Source organism: Aplysia californica, unplaced genomic scaffold (assembly GCF_000002075.1).
Source record: "Aplysia californica isolate F4 #8 unplaced genomic scaffold, AplCal3.0 scaffold00750, whole genome shotgun sequence".
NCBI classification, from domain to species: Eukaryota; Metazoa; Mollusca; class Gastropoda; order Aplysiida; family Aplysiidae; genus Aplysia; species Aplysia californica.
This window is the reverse complement of record NW_004798020.1, coordinates 223,400-239,033: the sequence shown is the minus strand read 5'-3', so window position 1 is coordinate 239,033 and position 15,634 is coordinate 223,400. Positions and strand designations below refer to the sequence as shown.

Sequence of the window (15,634 nt, the reverse complement as noted above, 5' to 3'; positions counted from 1 at the left end):
CAAAATGTTACTTGGCATGATTTGAAAATTGATTGAAATATTGCTGTGGTACACTTTAAAATGTTGTTAATTGCCAAGGGATTATTTTGCAATATAGTTTAAGGAACCCACAGGGTAAAAGATCAAGGGGAGTACCCTGTGGAAGCTGAAGAAGAGTCGCAGAAATTGATAGACAGAAAAGTGGGAAGACATGGAATAACTTCAAGAAGCTAGCCCAGGATAGAGAAATGTGGCAAGTGTTGTTTGGTGGCCTATACCCTGATTCCAGGTTGAGAACGGCAATGATGATGATAGTTTCAGGTAATGACAGCGCGACTCAACATTGTACCTCAGGTAATTGGATGATGCCACTATTGTTAGGTTCCTTACTTTCCTTCCCATTTTTTTTTGTCTCCCTGTCTTTGTGTGTGATGTGCTTCTCTTCACTTGAGCACACAAACAACTATGTGCCAATGTCCTGTAAACTGCAATTTTTGTATCGTTGAAACGTTTTCCCCAGACAACCACCAGTTCCTTGGGGAGGATCTTCTTGTGGAGGCCCAGAAGGTTCGACTGGCTTGTGTGAAACTCCTGTGTGGCTTGATCTCTTACGACCGGCAGTTATCCGAGTCGGAGGAAGTGCCGGTGCGGGCAGAGATGGACATCGGCCATCTGAAAGAACAGCTGTTTGCCTTGGTGGAGGGGTTGGAGCCGATCAAACCGGTTTTTGTGCATACAGTGAGTTGATGCTTGAGCAGATAAAAACTTCTAGCTCTGACAAACTAAAATGAAGGGATGGAGAAATAATCGTGGAATGAGAATGGTATAATTTTTGGAGTACAACAATAGGCAAATTGAAACAAACTTCTGAAAGGGAGAAAACGTCAGGGTCCATGTAAAAGTGGATGGAGAAAATTGAACATCTTTTAAGACAGGGAACTGTATAAAGCATTCCTTAAAAAAAGCTTTCAAGTACTTTAAAAAAAAAGAAGTATGAATTCTAATCTTATCTTCTCAATCTTTATTGACCTCAGTTCTGAATAAAACGTTGACCTTTCTTCAGAACCTTGGCTTCCTTTAACTACTCCTTGCTGTCGGAAACCTGGCAGTGCTTCCTCTGATAGAGCTCTGCCACATTTGGCTTGAATGAGGGCTGCACTGACCGTTAACTTTGATGTCAAGTCGGGGCCGCAAAATATCCTTCTGCGGGCCTGAATAGCTGCAAGTTTGAGACTCCTGCTTTAAGATATAAATCACTGAACTTTGAAAACTTGAAAATCTTCCAGGTCACCAAAATGTGACGCTGCCTTCCTGTCCCCTCTAGTATTTGTATGGTGTAATGCTCTATGTTCAAAATGTGGCAAACTTTTCTCTCATCGGCCACAGCAGAATCCACAAGTCATCATAAACTTTAATTCTTCAAATTCTTCTATGTGACTGGAGAAATATTCTCCTCTGCGGATGTATTGGTTGTTGTTGTTGTTGTTAGCGATCCAGTAGCATCTGAGCGTTAACTCTTCTGCATGATGCCATTCGGTAATAGTTGCATGTTTGTTCTAATTGTTGTCTTGAGGAGTAGAGGCAATTAGATGTGTGGGGTAGCTTGGGAAGAAAACATCCCCTTAAATCAGTTAGTTTTCTACAGAAGAACAGATGATGTTCCACTGTCTCTGAGGGGTAGTCACATAGTGGGCAGGCAGCAGACTGCTTTACTCCAATTCGGTTGAGATGTTGGTTGAGGGGTACATGTTGTGTTCTAAGTTGGAAGATTATGGATTGATCTCCCCTCCTCAACTCATTGCTTGGATCTTTGACCAGTGGTTTATTCATGTGGCCATACATCATCCTTCCTGTCGTACCTGTGGCCCAATCATTCATCCAGTCTTCCTTGAGGTTTGACTTGATCATTTGGCAGCAGGTGGTGTAATTCGTAGGAATTTCAGGCTAAGGGAGACTAGCTCCTTTCTTTGCCAGAGCATCAGCTCTTTCATTTCCCGGTATCCCAGTGTGGGTAGGAATCCATTGTAGGACTACTCTGACGTGGTGCCTACTTTTCAATTTATATAGACTCCAAATCAAGTGCAATATATCTTTGTTCACATCAGTCAGACATTGATGGATGAGCTATTATTATTGCCTGGATTGGAGTGGGGGGCATTATGTCCCCTGTAGTCTTTGTATAGTTTACTGGACGGAGATCTTTTGGGGCGGGGGGAAGGAAGGGGAAGGCTCAGAACAAAAAGTGTCACTAACTGTTGGCTTCCTCTTCTTCAGCTGATCACCATCACGGAGCATGTCCTCACCCCGGTCCACGTAATCAGCGGCGCAGACGTCAAGGCTTTGCTCAAAGCGTTCAAGTAGGCGTTCTCTCATTGTTTCATACCATCGTTGTCATGTCCTCACCTCGTATCCCCATATATGTCCATGGTGTTATACTCTAAATGTGTCACTGGTTCTTGAGAACTTTTCAACGCGCCAAAAAAAAAAGCCTTCAGATGTAAATGATGAGAGAATGCGCAAAGGTCAGTCCAAAGCACATTTGTACTATTTACAGTGCATACTGACTCCTGATTTTTTTTGGAGCACCTGTGGGTTGACCTCAGCAATTGCTTTAAAAAAAAAGAGCTTACCCATTTCTTCCTGTTATGCCATTAGAGCACAGGATCATCAATGAATGTTGTATGTGCAGATGGGAAGTTAGGTGAAAAATCCAATTTCTGGCACATTTTTTAACCTTTGGTTAAGTACGTGTTGTAAAAATAACTAATAGAAAGATAATTAGACTTGGATTATTATAAAGTCCTTTCAATTTGTTTTTGAGAAATGGTTAAACGTGTTTTTTCTGAAAGAACTAAATTTTTGAGCGGGTACGATTTTCTTGGCCTTTTCATCCCATTGTTCAAAAATAGCTTTGCCGACAACTGGGACATGTCTTCAGGAGTGTTTACAATTTTTGGATAGTGATCATTATTCTTAGTAACTTTTGTTTCTGAAGTGCTGACTGGTTCCCAGGGTAAATGCTGTGAGCACAATATGTGTCAATCGAGACAGCCCAAACAATGGAGGTGGGTTGGATAGTGGATGCTCTGGTGTGGTTTTCTCCTTATTTCCTATCAAACATCTATCGTCTTGATCTCTCCTCCTTCTTTTTTATATTTGTTACTCTCTTGTAGCATCTATTTTTCGGCACTTATATGACCTTATTGTGTTGCAAATGCCGTAAAACTCTTACTAAAAGTTTTAAAAAACAAACAATGGAGGCAATCAATCTGTGCAGTCAAACTGTCTTTGTCTGGCTTGTGCAGTTAGGACTCAAGGTGTGAAATTACTTTATTTTCTTTCATTTATTCATGAACAATTTGTCCAAGATGATCGCTCATGGCTATTGAGAAAAGAAGGGGTCTGGTCATGTTAGACAGGTGGTCCTCTTGAGCAATGTCATTATAAAAAGAACAAAGTGTAGGGGGGGGGGGGGGGGGGGGGGGGGGGGGGAGTGGGAAGTGGTTGTTTGTACAGGTAGTTGTCTTGGACAGGTTTGTTGTTAGAGCAGATTCGATTCTATCTTTGTCTGGCTTCTGAGTTCCGAGGTTATTTTTGTTTTCTTTAATTTGTGCCTGAATTCCTGTCTACAGACTGACAGCCAAGAATCTGGCCCAAGACCAGCGCGTGTGCTGTGCTATCCTGCAGTGTTTACAGAAGGTGATCCCTCATCTTGCAGAGAAGGAAGAAATGCCCAGCTCTGACATCAAGCTGTGCCGAGATATGTTCTTCAACTTTATGACAGATTTTGGGTAACTACCATTAAAGGTTCTGCACTTTTTAGGCCATCCCATGTTAATTGAAACTGCGAAGACCTGCTGAAAAAATTCTGTGCAGTGAAAGAGCTATTCTATTTTCCTTTTTTGTTGTTGTAAATTTTCTGTTGGAAGCAAACATCCTCTTATACCCCTCCCCCCCTCCTTTCTAACATTAAAAAAACCCCGAAAAACCCGTGACGGGTGCCCAATTTGTTTAAAATGAAATGAGACAGAAAGTCTTTTTTTAACTACGGCAGTACTGACTTTGTAGCTTAACCATCCTTAAAATCTCTAATCAGACTCGTGTTTCCCTATTTTGCTCTGTGTATGTTCCTAGGTTGTGTATGAGTGTGGATGGTGCACCTTTCATATTCCCTAGTTTTCGTATCGGTTCCCCATTAGTGTGATGTGATCTGTCTTGTCTTACATGATGGATTCTTTGCAAATATTTAACTATTTGAAATGTATTCTTCCTTTTGTTTGGTGTTAGAAGTTCCAAGAATAACATTAGTTAATCTTTTTTTTTCAGATCTTTAGCCTCAGAGGGAACAGTGCAATTGAAACTGGATCTTGCCAAGACACATCTGGAGCTTTTGAAGGTACAGAACAGCTGAATATCTTTGCCTGATATCTTGAATGCGTGAATATGACGAGCAGCTCAAATTGTTGCGTTGGTACACATATCGCGTTCCATCTCATTTGGCTTCCTTGCTGTCTCGTTCAAGTTTTCAATTCATTCAGTATCTGCATATTTTTTGTAATATATCTTGGTTTTTATTTAATTTATTTCTTTTTTTCAGTTTGTATTATTCCATATCTTGATCTGTTTGTCAGTGGAAAGATTTTTAAAATGTGCTCAAACAGTAGCAGTTTTGCCAGAGACTAGTTATGATAAGGAGAACTAATAACAGCAAAGTTACCTCTGTGTTGAACTTTTTGCGTGATGATGATAATGATAACGATGATGATGATGATGATGATAGCAGGGAATAAAAAAAGGGTTTGAGACTTAGTAGACTTTTCAAATTTAATAAGTTCGACGTTTCGCCCGGTAAAGGGCTTCTTCAGGAACATTTCATTTATATTTATAAATGATGATGATGATGATGATGATGATGATGATGATGATGATGATGATGATGATGATGATGATGATGAAAACCATGGCAAAGCCAGCCCCAGAAACTAGTTCAGGAGTAGGCAATGAAAAAGAATATTTTTGAATAGGTTTGTTTTAGTCTGACATGGTTGATATATTCAATGACATTCTCTGCATTGTAATGAAGTAATAGTGCATTGTACATGTTTTCTTCAATCCTGCTCCCTAGTATGACAGAGCCTGTGCGTGGGGAACTATCAAGGTCCCCCAATCTGGAGATAGTGGAGACTCCAATGGGTTCAGCCTGTGCACAGTATCCCAGGTGTTCCCAGATTTTCTCAGAGACGAAATCGTGGAAGTTTCCTTATTTGTTGCAGAAAATGTCAGCAGGTAATAATAATAATAATAATAATAATAATAACAATAATAATAATCATCTTAATAACAATGTGAATGATAATAGAAATAATGATAATATAATAATAATGATAATAATAATCATAAGTAATGATAGTAATAATGATATACAATAGATAGCATTTGTACAGTGCAGCTTCCTGCTCAGCAGCAAGCTCTATGCTCTTTGCAATCTATAATATTATAACTCCAGCAGACCTGAAATCATTCTGAAACAATCTCTACTTACTTGGAAGTGTACAGTGCACGCTACCATGTTATTGGTGCTAAAAAACTAACTGGTAATTCTGTTGTGTTTCCCTTCAGGCTCGAAGGTTTATTTTTTGGCAAGTGGTTTGATGTCCTTTTTTAAAAAAAATCGTCATAACTACATTTCAACTACGCATGCATACATCGGACCATCATTTTTACACAATCTTTCGTGACTTGTTTGATCTGTATTTTTTTTTTTTCGTAATTAACCTAGCATCTATGGTGCTAAAATTATGTTCGCTCAAAGTTGTGGAGTCAAAAACGCAGAGTTTTGAGAAAACTAAGGTTTTGCCTGATATCTTGAATGCCTGAATATGACGAGCAGCTTAGATTGTTGCGTTGGTACACATATCGCGTTCCATCTCATTTGGCTTCCTTGCTGTCTCGTTCAAGTTTTCAGTTCATTCAGTATCTGCATATTTTTTGTAATATATCTTGGTTTTTATTTAATTTATTTCTTTTTTTCAGTTTGTTCACAAAATTTGCTGTGGATGGAACAGAGATGCAGGAGGAAAAGAGAACACAAAATAAGGCCTTTGACAATTTGTTCTTGATATGCAACGACTTCCTAAATATACGGGTATTGTATTGCTGTATGGTGTTGTTAGGGAATGACTTAGCGTGACCTATTTTTAAATATACTAAATTGTGCATCTATGTCTTTGTTGCTGTCATCATCTTTGTTAGTGTTGTTTTTGACATCATCATCATTGTTGACGTCATCATCATCATTGTTAGCCTAATTTTTGACATCATTACATTTTTTAAATTTTAACCTTTAAACCCTGATGTTGATTTGTATAAATTATTTATCAGAATTGTTTTGTCTTAGAAATGTGATATTCTGAAATGGTTTTATCAGATTGAAAACAAGACCAGCTGTTGTCAGTGTGAGACACCCTCTAGGAACCTCACAAATGTGAGGCAGCGTGGTGAAATCAGGCGCTCGTCAGAATAATAAAATCAAAGAAGCCGACATTGTTTCAGCCTGTTGAGCAGTTTCCTGGAACTGTTGGGTTTTTTTGGCTCATCACTATTATGTCCTTTTAAAAACACATTTTTATGTGGATTTTTACTGAAAAACGTTGGTTTAGAAAAATGTAAATTTGCAGGCAAATTTGGCGTTAATAAAAAATTCTGAAAGAGCTATTTTGTATGATCAATTGTTTTGTAAGTGCCTCCGAATGAAAATTCTTACCGAGCCATTTTGTGTGACCATTTGTGTTGTAAGCGCCTTAAAACTGAAATTCTTTCTGTCTGCTTCACACATAAGGGTAGCCCGAGCCCCGTGCGGCGTGCAGACATGGAGAGGAACCAGCAGGCGGCCTGTCTGTACACGCTGACCTCTATCATCTGCTGCAGCCCCATCTGTGAGAAGTCGTGTCTGCTGGCGCTCTGTCAGGTCGTGGCCGACGAGAGGGTGCACTTGAGTCGGGCCCGAAAGGTAAGCACACTTTTTTGTGTTGTTACAGAAGTGTTCATTTGTTGAGTGTGGTTAATCTGTGGCGCTCCTATGACTTTATGCAGTTGCGAGTGCAGTAAAAACTCTACTAAAACTAAAAACTAAAGGTTAATCTGTTCTGTCGTGGTAAATGCTCATTTACATAACAGAAACTCATTTCTATTGAGTGGGGACGTATTTGTTGGGGGAGGGGGTGTCCTGCAGGACATATTTTTCGTTACAGAAGTTCATCATTTTTGCTGAGTGTGGCTAATCTATTTAGCCAAGGTGAGTGCACTTTAACGTAACAGAAGCTCATTTCTGTTGAGTCAGGGGAGGAATGGGAGGGAGGGAGAGGGGGGGGGATGTTGACCTTTAACTCACTCAGCCCTAACGCCGATAATATCGGTATGCGCACGCAACGCTCCATCCCTAACGCCGACAGCATCAGTATGGAGAATTTCGTTCTTGTGACCAAAGACTCTACTTTTGTGTGCAGTGGACTAAAGCCTATTTGGAAGAGTAACCATTTTTCGTTTGAAACAGACTATGACCAAGGGGGGCTCTCGTGGCCTAAAGGTTAAGGTGTTGGCCTGTCATTCAAAAGGTCCCGGGTTCGAATCCGGGTTGCGACCGAAAAATTTTCTTCTCTAAATTTGTCTCCTTTCACCTCATTTCCTGCTCTCTAGCAATGTTCTGTCGTCTGCTTTCGTCTACTCTTTCTGCCCCCACCCCTTCACCTCCTTTGCCCCTTCCTCTGGGCTCCTGATTCTTTCTGCAGCCTTTCTACTGCTACTCCTTCGCTTCTTCTTACTGCTGTCTTTCAGCCACACCCCTGATCTTCTGGTAGGAAAGATCTACACCTAGCCTTCTTGGAAAAGGGCGAAAAATCTCGGAGGGCCCATGTGCAAGTTGCGCACATTAAAGATCCCTTGGTGGTCTAAAATCATTAAGACTAGGCTTCGGCCGCCACCCGGGCAAAATTCAAAATTTCCTATCAACTGAAAATATTAGGTCTGTCCTGCGCGCTCATATAACCTTATGCAGTTGCGAGCGCCGAAAAACAGTTACCAAAAACAACAAAACAAAGACTATGACCAGAAGGGCAATCCCAAATTTAGAACAAAGAAAGCTATATTCGTGAACCATGTTGCAAGAGAGTAGCAAACTCAAAAAAGAAGGAGGAGAGATAAGGTTGATAGATGCTTGATAGGAAAGAATGAGCAAAGCACACCCAGAGCACCCGCCAACCACATACGGAACCTTGAATGACCTTGGAGTCGTCTGTCCCCAGGCCCTGGATGTGATCAGCGGGAACCTGGGCTACTCGAGCTCCCAGGACTACCTGAAGTGTCACCTGCCGTACTTGGTTCACAACTGGCTCGCGGAGGATATGGTGAACTCTCCCGTGGCCGAGTTTCCCTACCGTCTGCTGGGTCACACCACGCTGGATGAATTTGTCAGGTTTGTTGGCGTAGTCATTGTTGTTGGCATTGTTGTTGTTTTCATCATCGTTGTCTGGGTCGTTGTTGTTGTTTTCATCATTGTTGTTGTTTTCATTATCGTTGTCTGTGTCATTGTTGTTGTTTTCATCATCGTTGTCTGGGTCGTTGTTGTTGTTTTCATCATTGTTGTTGTTTTCATCGTCGTTGTCTGTGTCATTGTTGTTGTTTTCATCATCGTTGTCTGTGTCATTGTTGTTGTTTTCATCATCGTTGTTTGGGTCATTGACGTCTTTATTATCATTACCGATGTCATTTATGTAGTCACTGTTATTGTCTGTCTGATTGTTGTTATTATCTTTGTTATTGGTGTCGTTATTGTTGTTATTGTTGTTAGTGTCATTTTTTACATCATCAGCATTGTTAGTATCATTGTTTCTGTCAGCATCGTTGTTAATGTCATTTTGACATCATTTTTTATGTCATCATCATTTTTTATGTCATCATCATCATTGTTGACGTCATTTTTGACATCATCATTGTTGTGGATGTCATTTTTTTTTATACTGAGTTGGACAGTTGGAGGAATGTATAAATGATGGCTGTGGAGTGGATGCAGTTTATTTTGACTGACACTATCGCAAAGCTTAGATTGCTTTTTACTGTAATTTGTTTCGTTCTTCAAAGATTGAAAAATACTACAATACCCTTTTTGTGATTGGTTGGCAGGTGCTCTGGTGTGGTTTGCTCATTCTTTCATATCAAACATCTATTGTCCTTATCTCCCCTCCTTCTTTTTTGCGTATGTTACTCTCTTGTAACGCGTAATCTATTCTTCGGCACTTATATAACCTTATTGTGTTGCAAGTGCCTTAAAACTCTTACTAATTTTAAAATTAAAAATAAAATGCACTAAATGAACCAGGGCCAACCAAGACCTGATAGTGTCGGAGATCCTGGTGACCCAGCGCAGCCTGACAGACCTGGAGAGTTTGCTGACCAGTGTCCAGTGCGACGTCCGGCCCAGCCTGAGGCGGGCGCTGCCCGTGGTCCTGGTGCACATCCTGCCGTGCTTCGCAGTCAAGGTCATGGAGGAGGAGAGGGGGACGTCCAGTCAGCCCTCGGTGGCTGCCAGGCAGTCTCAGAGAGCTGCCAAGTGCTTCGACATTGTGAAGGAGAGACTGAGTGAACAGGTAGGCTGTTGGGGTTTCTTTTTTTTTTTACCCGTGCACAATTTTATAAAATTTATGTATCTATTTAATAGATAATAATAATGATAATATAATAGCGATGATGAAAAAATAAAAGAATAACAACAATGATAACAATGATGGAAATGGTAACAATAACGACAATAGTAAAATTGATAATTGTTATGGTAAGGATGATATTAGATATGATAAGAATAACAATAGTATGATAGTCAAAATAATGGTGAGAAACATCTTTTCTTTCTCGGCTGTTGGAAGATTTTTTTTTCCTTTTTCCTTTTCTTTTCATTTTGTTATTGTTCTGGTTGATATTTGTTCATTTTTTAAAAACTTCTCTTTTCAGAGACAACATTTTAGCTCTGAAATATTGCGTCTTTTAATTGAAAGACAAATAAACATTCTCATTGAATGTAAAGATATGAGTTACCTTCTGGATCCGCTATTGGGGAAAGTAAAGTGTCACTCTGGCTATCTTTCTGTTGAGACATATCCTAAACAGGCCAAAAGTCGAAAGTTTTGAAAAAGTTGGTGAGGAGGCGCTGATAGGTTTTATTTCTTAACTTTCCCCCTGTTTTTTTTCTGTCTGTCTGTTTTTCTTTTCTCCTTCACATTGTGGCTGTTGTTGTGTCGACGTGCTTCTCTGTGCTCAACAAGCTGGATTAAGATGTAAACTATGGTAAAGCATATAAGAATCCCCCCCAGGGCAGTGCTACTGACTGGAGTGTCTTTAGGGCATTCCCAAAGAGGGGGGATATTAACATGTTCTTATGCATGGTAGAATTGTAAATGGGTTAATTTATCAATTTCCTCCTCATACTGTGCCGGAACAACATAGGGGGAACTGCTGCTTTTTCTTTCTTCATCCTTACTATGGTTTTTTTTTTTCTCTACTTCTTTTGTATGTTTGTCACTCTCTTGTGAACTGCTATTTCCGGGGTACCAAGATAGTCGAAGCAGACTTTGTGCTGTTGAGGCTAGAGACTAAGAGAGGTGAGCAGAGTAAGCCCTATTCCCCGTTTGGACTTCTCTGTTGACATCCACCATGACCTTATGCAGTTGCGAGCGCCGTAAAAACCTTACTAAGACTAAACTAAGCATAGAAGACTATTTTTCTATGTAGCCTGTGGACATTATAAGCCGTACTTCCATGGTCCCTCAACGTTTGTTTCAACAGGACATCAACGATTGCATTTTCCAAAATCTGGGCAGTATTGTGGTGGGCCTGCTCAGCTCCTTGCACATCTCGAATGACGCAGCGTCTGGGGCGCTCTCCAGGTTAGGCGTACATTTGTTTCTTACAATTAGTTATTCATTTTTTGTAAAGTCATAATGAAACATCGTCAGAATTCGTTTTCGGTTTTTAAAAAGTTTTTATTTTATTTGAGATGTTTAGTCTTTTACTATTTTTTATTTGTTTGTTGTAAAATTGTTAGATTAAAAAAGCGTTATTCACTTTTATTAAAACTGAAAGAATATTCCTTAAGTGTTTACTAAATCAAGGTCCCTGAATTTAACCTTTTGTTTTTAGATTAAAAAATGTGTTACTCTCTTTATGTCTTAAAAAAAATATTTCTTTATTGTTTACTGACTCAACGTCCCTGAATTTAACATTTTGTGGTATTATATATCAATCAGCATGATCTACCCAGAGCCGAATCCTCCATTCTACAATCAGCGCACCATCCAGGCCACTCTGGACTACATGGCGCAGAACTTCACCGTGGCCGAGGGCGGCTCCGGCAGGGGCACTTCCCTCATCACTGTCCTGGCCAAAGTCCCGGTAGGTGCTTCTCCAACCCGTCGGTGTCGCAGGCAATCTACCTACGTCCCATTGGCTATTTTTTACACCAGAAACAACTGGTTTTGTTGTGTGGGTTTTTTTTCCTATCGGAAATCGTGAAAAGTATGGAAATTTGTAACAATTGACTACAGTATTAAACTTCATTTTGGTGATGCTGAAAGGTGCATCGTTGATAGAGCTTTGGGAGGGTGTAAAAATCGAAAGTTCTAAAAATTTGGACTTAAAGTGGATTGCTTGCAACAACGATGATTTGTATTTCTGTGTGTACTTGCATAATATAATTATCATCTATGTTATACTCTAACTGTGTTTAACTCTTTGACTACCATGGGCCGATCTATCGCCTCCATAACCACCTAGTTCGTGGCCAAAAGCCGTATTATCGGCTCGCGCTTTTCTTTCCCTTTCCCTTCCACAATTTGACTCAACCTTTTCGTTTCATGTTTTTAACTGCTGTGCTTACCATACATCAGTCAACCAGTGAAGGAATTTAACGCCTTTTGTGTTTTTTTCTGCTGTTTTTTGGCATTTTTTCTTGTTTTTTTGACCCGCCCTATGTTGCTCGAATTAATTTACACGCATAGCAACGGAAAAATGGCTGATAACCCATCAGGTTCCCCCACCCCCCCCCGTCACAACGTTTTTCTGCTTCAAAAGCCCTGGAAAAGTTTGATGGGGAACTGTCAGTACTTTCCGATAGTGATGTAGGAGGTGATGAAGTTAGACCTGAGTCGGACAGCAGCGACAGCGATGAGATTGAAGATTCGCAAAGAGGGGCTTGTGTGCGTTTTTTTCTCTTTTTTTCATTGTGAGTGATTTCACCAAAAGTGCGACAACTTTGTATATACTTGACCATTGTGCATGAAACTTGGCCCAGTTAGAGACAATTAGATATACTTCAGTATGACTAAGTCATGAAGTGATTGGATTTAGCAGCTATACACTGTAGGAAATGTAAGTTGGAAATATTTTTTTTATTTTTTTATTTTTTTCCCCTTGTGTTCACTTACCTCCCATGTTTGTTTGGATTTATGAATTTTTTCAATTTTTTAAATTAGATTAAAAATATTCTACATTCAATTACCTTCATTTTGGTATATAACATGTCTGACTTCCAGATGGAATTATGCCCATCAGACACAAAAGAAGAACAGGGGTACTTCTGAAATTCTAAGACTAAGAAATGCCTTAGTCACAGAGCAGAAAACCCCTTGGTAGTCAAAGAGTTAAGTGAAGTCAATTGGTCTTGCACAGAGAGGTTGCTTTAGAGCGTGGATGTGTGCTATATAAATGCAATTATTGTAATAATTATTATTATCATTGCCATCATTATTTTTATTATTATTTTTTATTAATATTAATTATGATTATCATTACCATCATTACTATCATTATCATTATTTTATTATTATTATTATTGTTATTACTATTATTATTATTATTATTATTATTATTATTATTATTATTATTATCCTTATAATTATTATTATTATTATTATTATTATTATTATCATTATTTATTATTGTTATTTTTATTATTATCATTATTATTATTATTATTGTTATTATCTTCACCATCATTATTATTGTTATTATCATCATCATCATCATCATCATTATCACCATCATTATTATTATGATTATTATGATTATTATTATAATTCTCACTGTTCCCCACCATTCCTCCCTCATCAGGACGGCCTGCAGAGAGTCTTGCTGTCTCTGTCCACGTTGATGTGGTGTGAGCACCGCCCCCACGAGAAGGCGCGTGCCCTGCACATGTATGGACTGTTTGTGGGCATGGTGCTGGGGGAGCTGGCCCAGGGACTGGACGGGGGGTGGGCGGCGGTGGTCAGGGACGTGGTCACCCGTCTGCTCATCTTGCTGGGCTCCAGGTGAGTCTCGCTCCGGTGTCTGGTCGGGTGAGTGAAGTGTCTATTTCGGCGGTGGGGGGAGGGGGGGGGGGGGGATGTTGTGTTAGAATTTCGTGGGAGGAAAGTAAATTGAATGAGGTAGTGCTGAACAAATCTTGCAATGGACTCACGGTTACAAACAAGTATTTTTTCTTTCATAGTTCTTACTATCAGCATTTTCCTCTACTTTTGTATGTTTGTCACACTTTTGTGAACCGCTATTTCCGGGGTGCCTTGATAGTAGAAGATAACTTTGTGCTGTTGAAGCTAGAGAGGTGAGCAGAGTAAGTCTGATTCCCTGTAAGGACTTCTCTGTTGACATACACCCCTTGGCGCTTATATGACCTTATGCAGTTGCGAGTACTATAAAGCCTCTACCAAAAAATTTTTTTAAAAACCAATTAGAAAGAGACAAATGCAATTCCAAGAACACTTGAATTTACATTGAGGCCTTAAACATCTTACTCTCACTGGAAAAAGAGAAGGCAATAGAGGTAGATGTAGACCAAAAATAAGTTAATTAACTCTTTATCTCCAAGGGGGGGTAAACCCACTATGCTGGGGCCCTCCTTTGGTACGAAATCTAAAATTAGCATATACCAGTACATCATTAACCTTGTCATTAAATTTTTTTTAATGAACCTATTTTAATATTTCTTCATGTAATGAAAGAACTCCCAGTAAAAGAGACCTGTTTTGCATAAACCCTTTCTTTTCCTCAAACTCCGTTTCCATCAATCATTCAGGACTTATTGAAATGAAAATACTAGTTTATTTATATGTTATTTCTTTATTGATATATTATATTTGCACAACTTATCGTAAATGATGTTAAAATGCAAATTTGTTATAAACATTTATTTGCTATATGTGTCACGATGTGGTGGAATCAGGCTCTTGTCAATTTTTGGGCTTGTAAAGTTATAGGTATCATCTTAAAGCTTGTTCATTTATGTTGCTTTGGATGAAAAAAATGTTCATTTATCTTGAATACAAGTTGAGATATTTGCAAATGTAGGAGGTAGGGGGCCACCTGGTTTCAGGGGTAAAATTATTGAGAAAATGGCTGCGAAAGATTAGTTATTTCCTTAGCTTGATTCTGTGGAAACTGAAAATTTACATTTTTTTGTGCCTTTAAATATCTTTTTACAGTAAAATCCACACAGAAATGTGTTCTTTATTGGGCATGAAAGGTGTTGATCCCCCCAAAAAAAACTTTGATAAAAATTCCCTAACTGCAGAAAAATGCCAGGTTCTTCACATTGCTTATTTTGACGAGTGCCTGATTTCACCACGATGCCTCACATATGCATTTATTGACTACAGTACTTTTGGTTTGTTTGTCCGCAGTCTAAAGACGCCGTCAGGCCAGGTGGTGAGCCCAGGCTTTGAGGAGGAGCTGATTCTGACAGCTCTGCACATCCTACAGCGGGTGTGCGCCGAGACGATGAAGATCTGTCCAGACGTGAGATACTTCACCACCTCAGTGCTTTCTCGTCGTATCTCCATTTTTTTTATCAGTGACAAATGCGACTTCTTCTTAAGCTCACTCCTTGTTCTGAACTGTCTTCACTGTTGTTAAAAATGGAGATATGACAAGAAAGCACTGAAGTCACGACTTTCTTTTATTGTGCATGAAACAATGGGAGGGGGGAAGAGTTCTTCGATTATCGGGACTTTTCCTTTCACTTTTTATGCTGTTAGCGGTGACTCCTACAAGTTTCTATTGTGGGCTGACACATTAAATCGATGCTCTCTGCTGTCTTTGAGTCACCTCTGTTTTTATTTTTCTATCCTATTCTTACCGAAATCTTTTCTTTTTTTACCTGTCGGTGGCCTAGTGGTTGTGGCCTAGTGGTTAGGCTCTCGGACTTGCAACCGTAAGGTCGTGGGTTCGAATCCCGTCAGGGACCCGACGTTGTGTCCTTGGGAAAGGCACTTTACACGAATTTTCCTCACTTCACCCAGGTGGGAATGGGTACCCGGCTATAGACAGCGAAAGATCTTGTCAGTTTGTAAGTGTTTGAGCGCTTAATCGGCTGCTTGCACTGTATGCTTCCCGGGAAGCTGAGAATGTTTCGGAGTGTTCTATGGTCTGCTGGGGTAATAATATAGTGTAAAGCGCATAGAGCCGGCTGTTGAGCGGGGATATGCGCTATACAAATGTTCTCTATTATTATTATTATTACCTTCCAGGAGTTTACCAACTATGTTCTCTATTTTTCTGTCCACTTTTACTGAAGTCTTTTCTTTCTTTATCCCCCAGGAGTTTGCCAACTACG

The 15,634-nt window shown here is 39.6% G+C and overlaps 1 protein-coding gene across 2 annotated transcripts in view; it reads left to right on the top strand.

Annotated features, from left to right (window-relative positions):
* LOC101863468 (serine-protein kinase ATM) overlaps positions 1–15,634 on the top strand; it is a 72,361-nt gene that overhangs the window by 21,653 nt on the left and 35,074 nt on the right. The window contains exons 17-29 of one of the 2 annotated variants that reach the window (XM_035972582.1): positions 500–717; positions 2,254–2,336; positions 3,612–3,770; positions 4,306–4,375; positions 5,105–5,265; positions 6,013–6,124; positions 6,818–6,988; positions 8,280–8,449; positions 9,353–9,620; positions 10,813–10,913; positions 11,274–11,418; positions 13,135–13,334; positions 14,703–14,817. In XM_035972582.1, coding sequence (XP_035828475.1) covers positions 500–717; positions 2,254–2,336; positions 3,612–3,770; positions 4,306–4,375; positions 5,105–5,265; positions 6,013–6,124; positions 6,818–6,988; positions 8,280–8,449; positions 9,353–9,620; positions 10,813–10,913; positions 11,274–11,418; positions 13,135–13,334; positions 14,703–14,817 — 1,973 coding nt within the window. The remainder of the gene's footprint in view (positions 1–499; positions 718–2,253; positions 2,337–3,611; positions 3,771–4,305; positions 4,376–5,104; positions 5,266–6,012; positions 6,125–6,817; positions 6,989–8,279; positions 8,450–9,352; positions 9,621–10,812; positions 10,914–11,273; positions 11,419–13,134; positions 13,335–14,702; positions 14,818–15,634) is intronic. The other variant, XM_013088477.2, reaches the window with a different exon arrangement.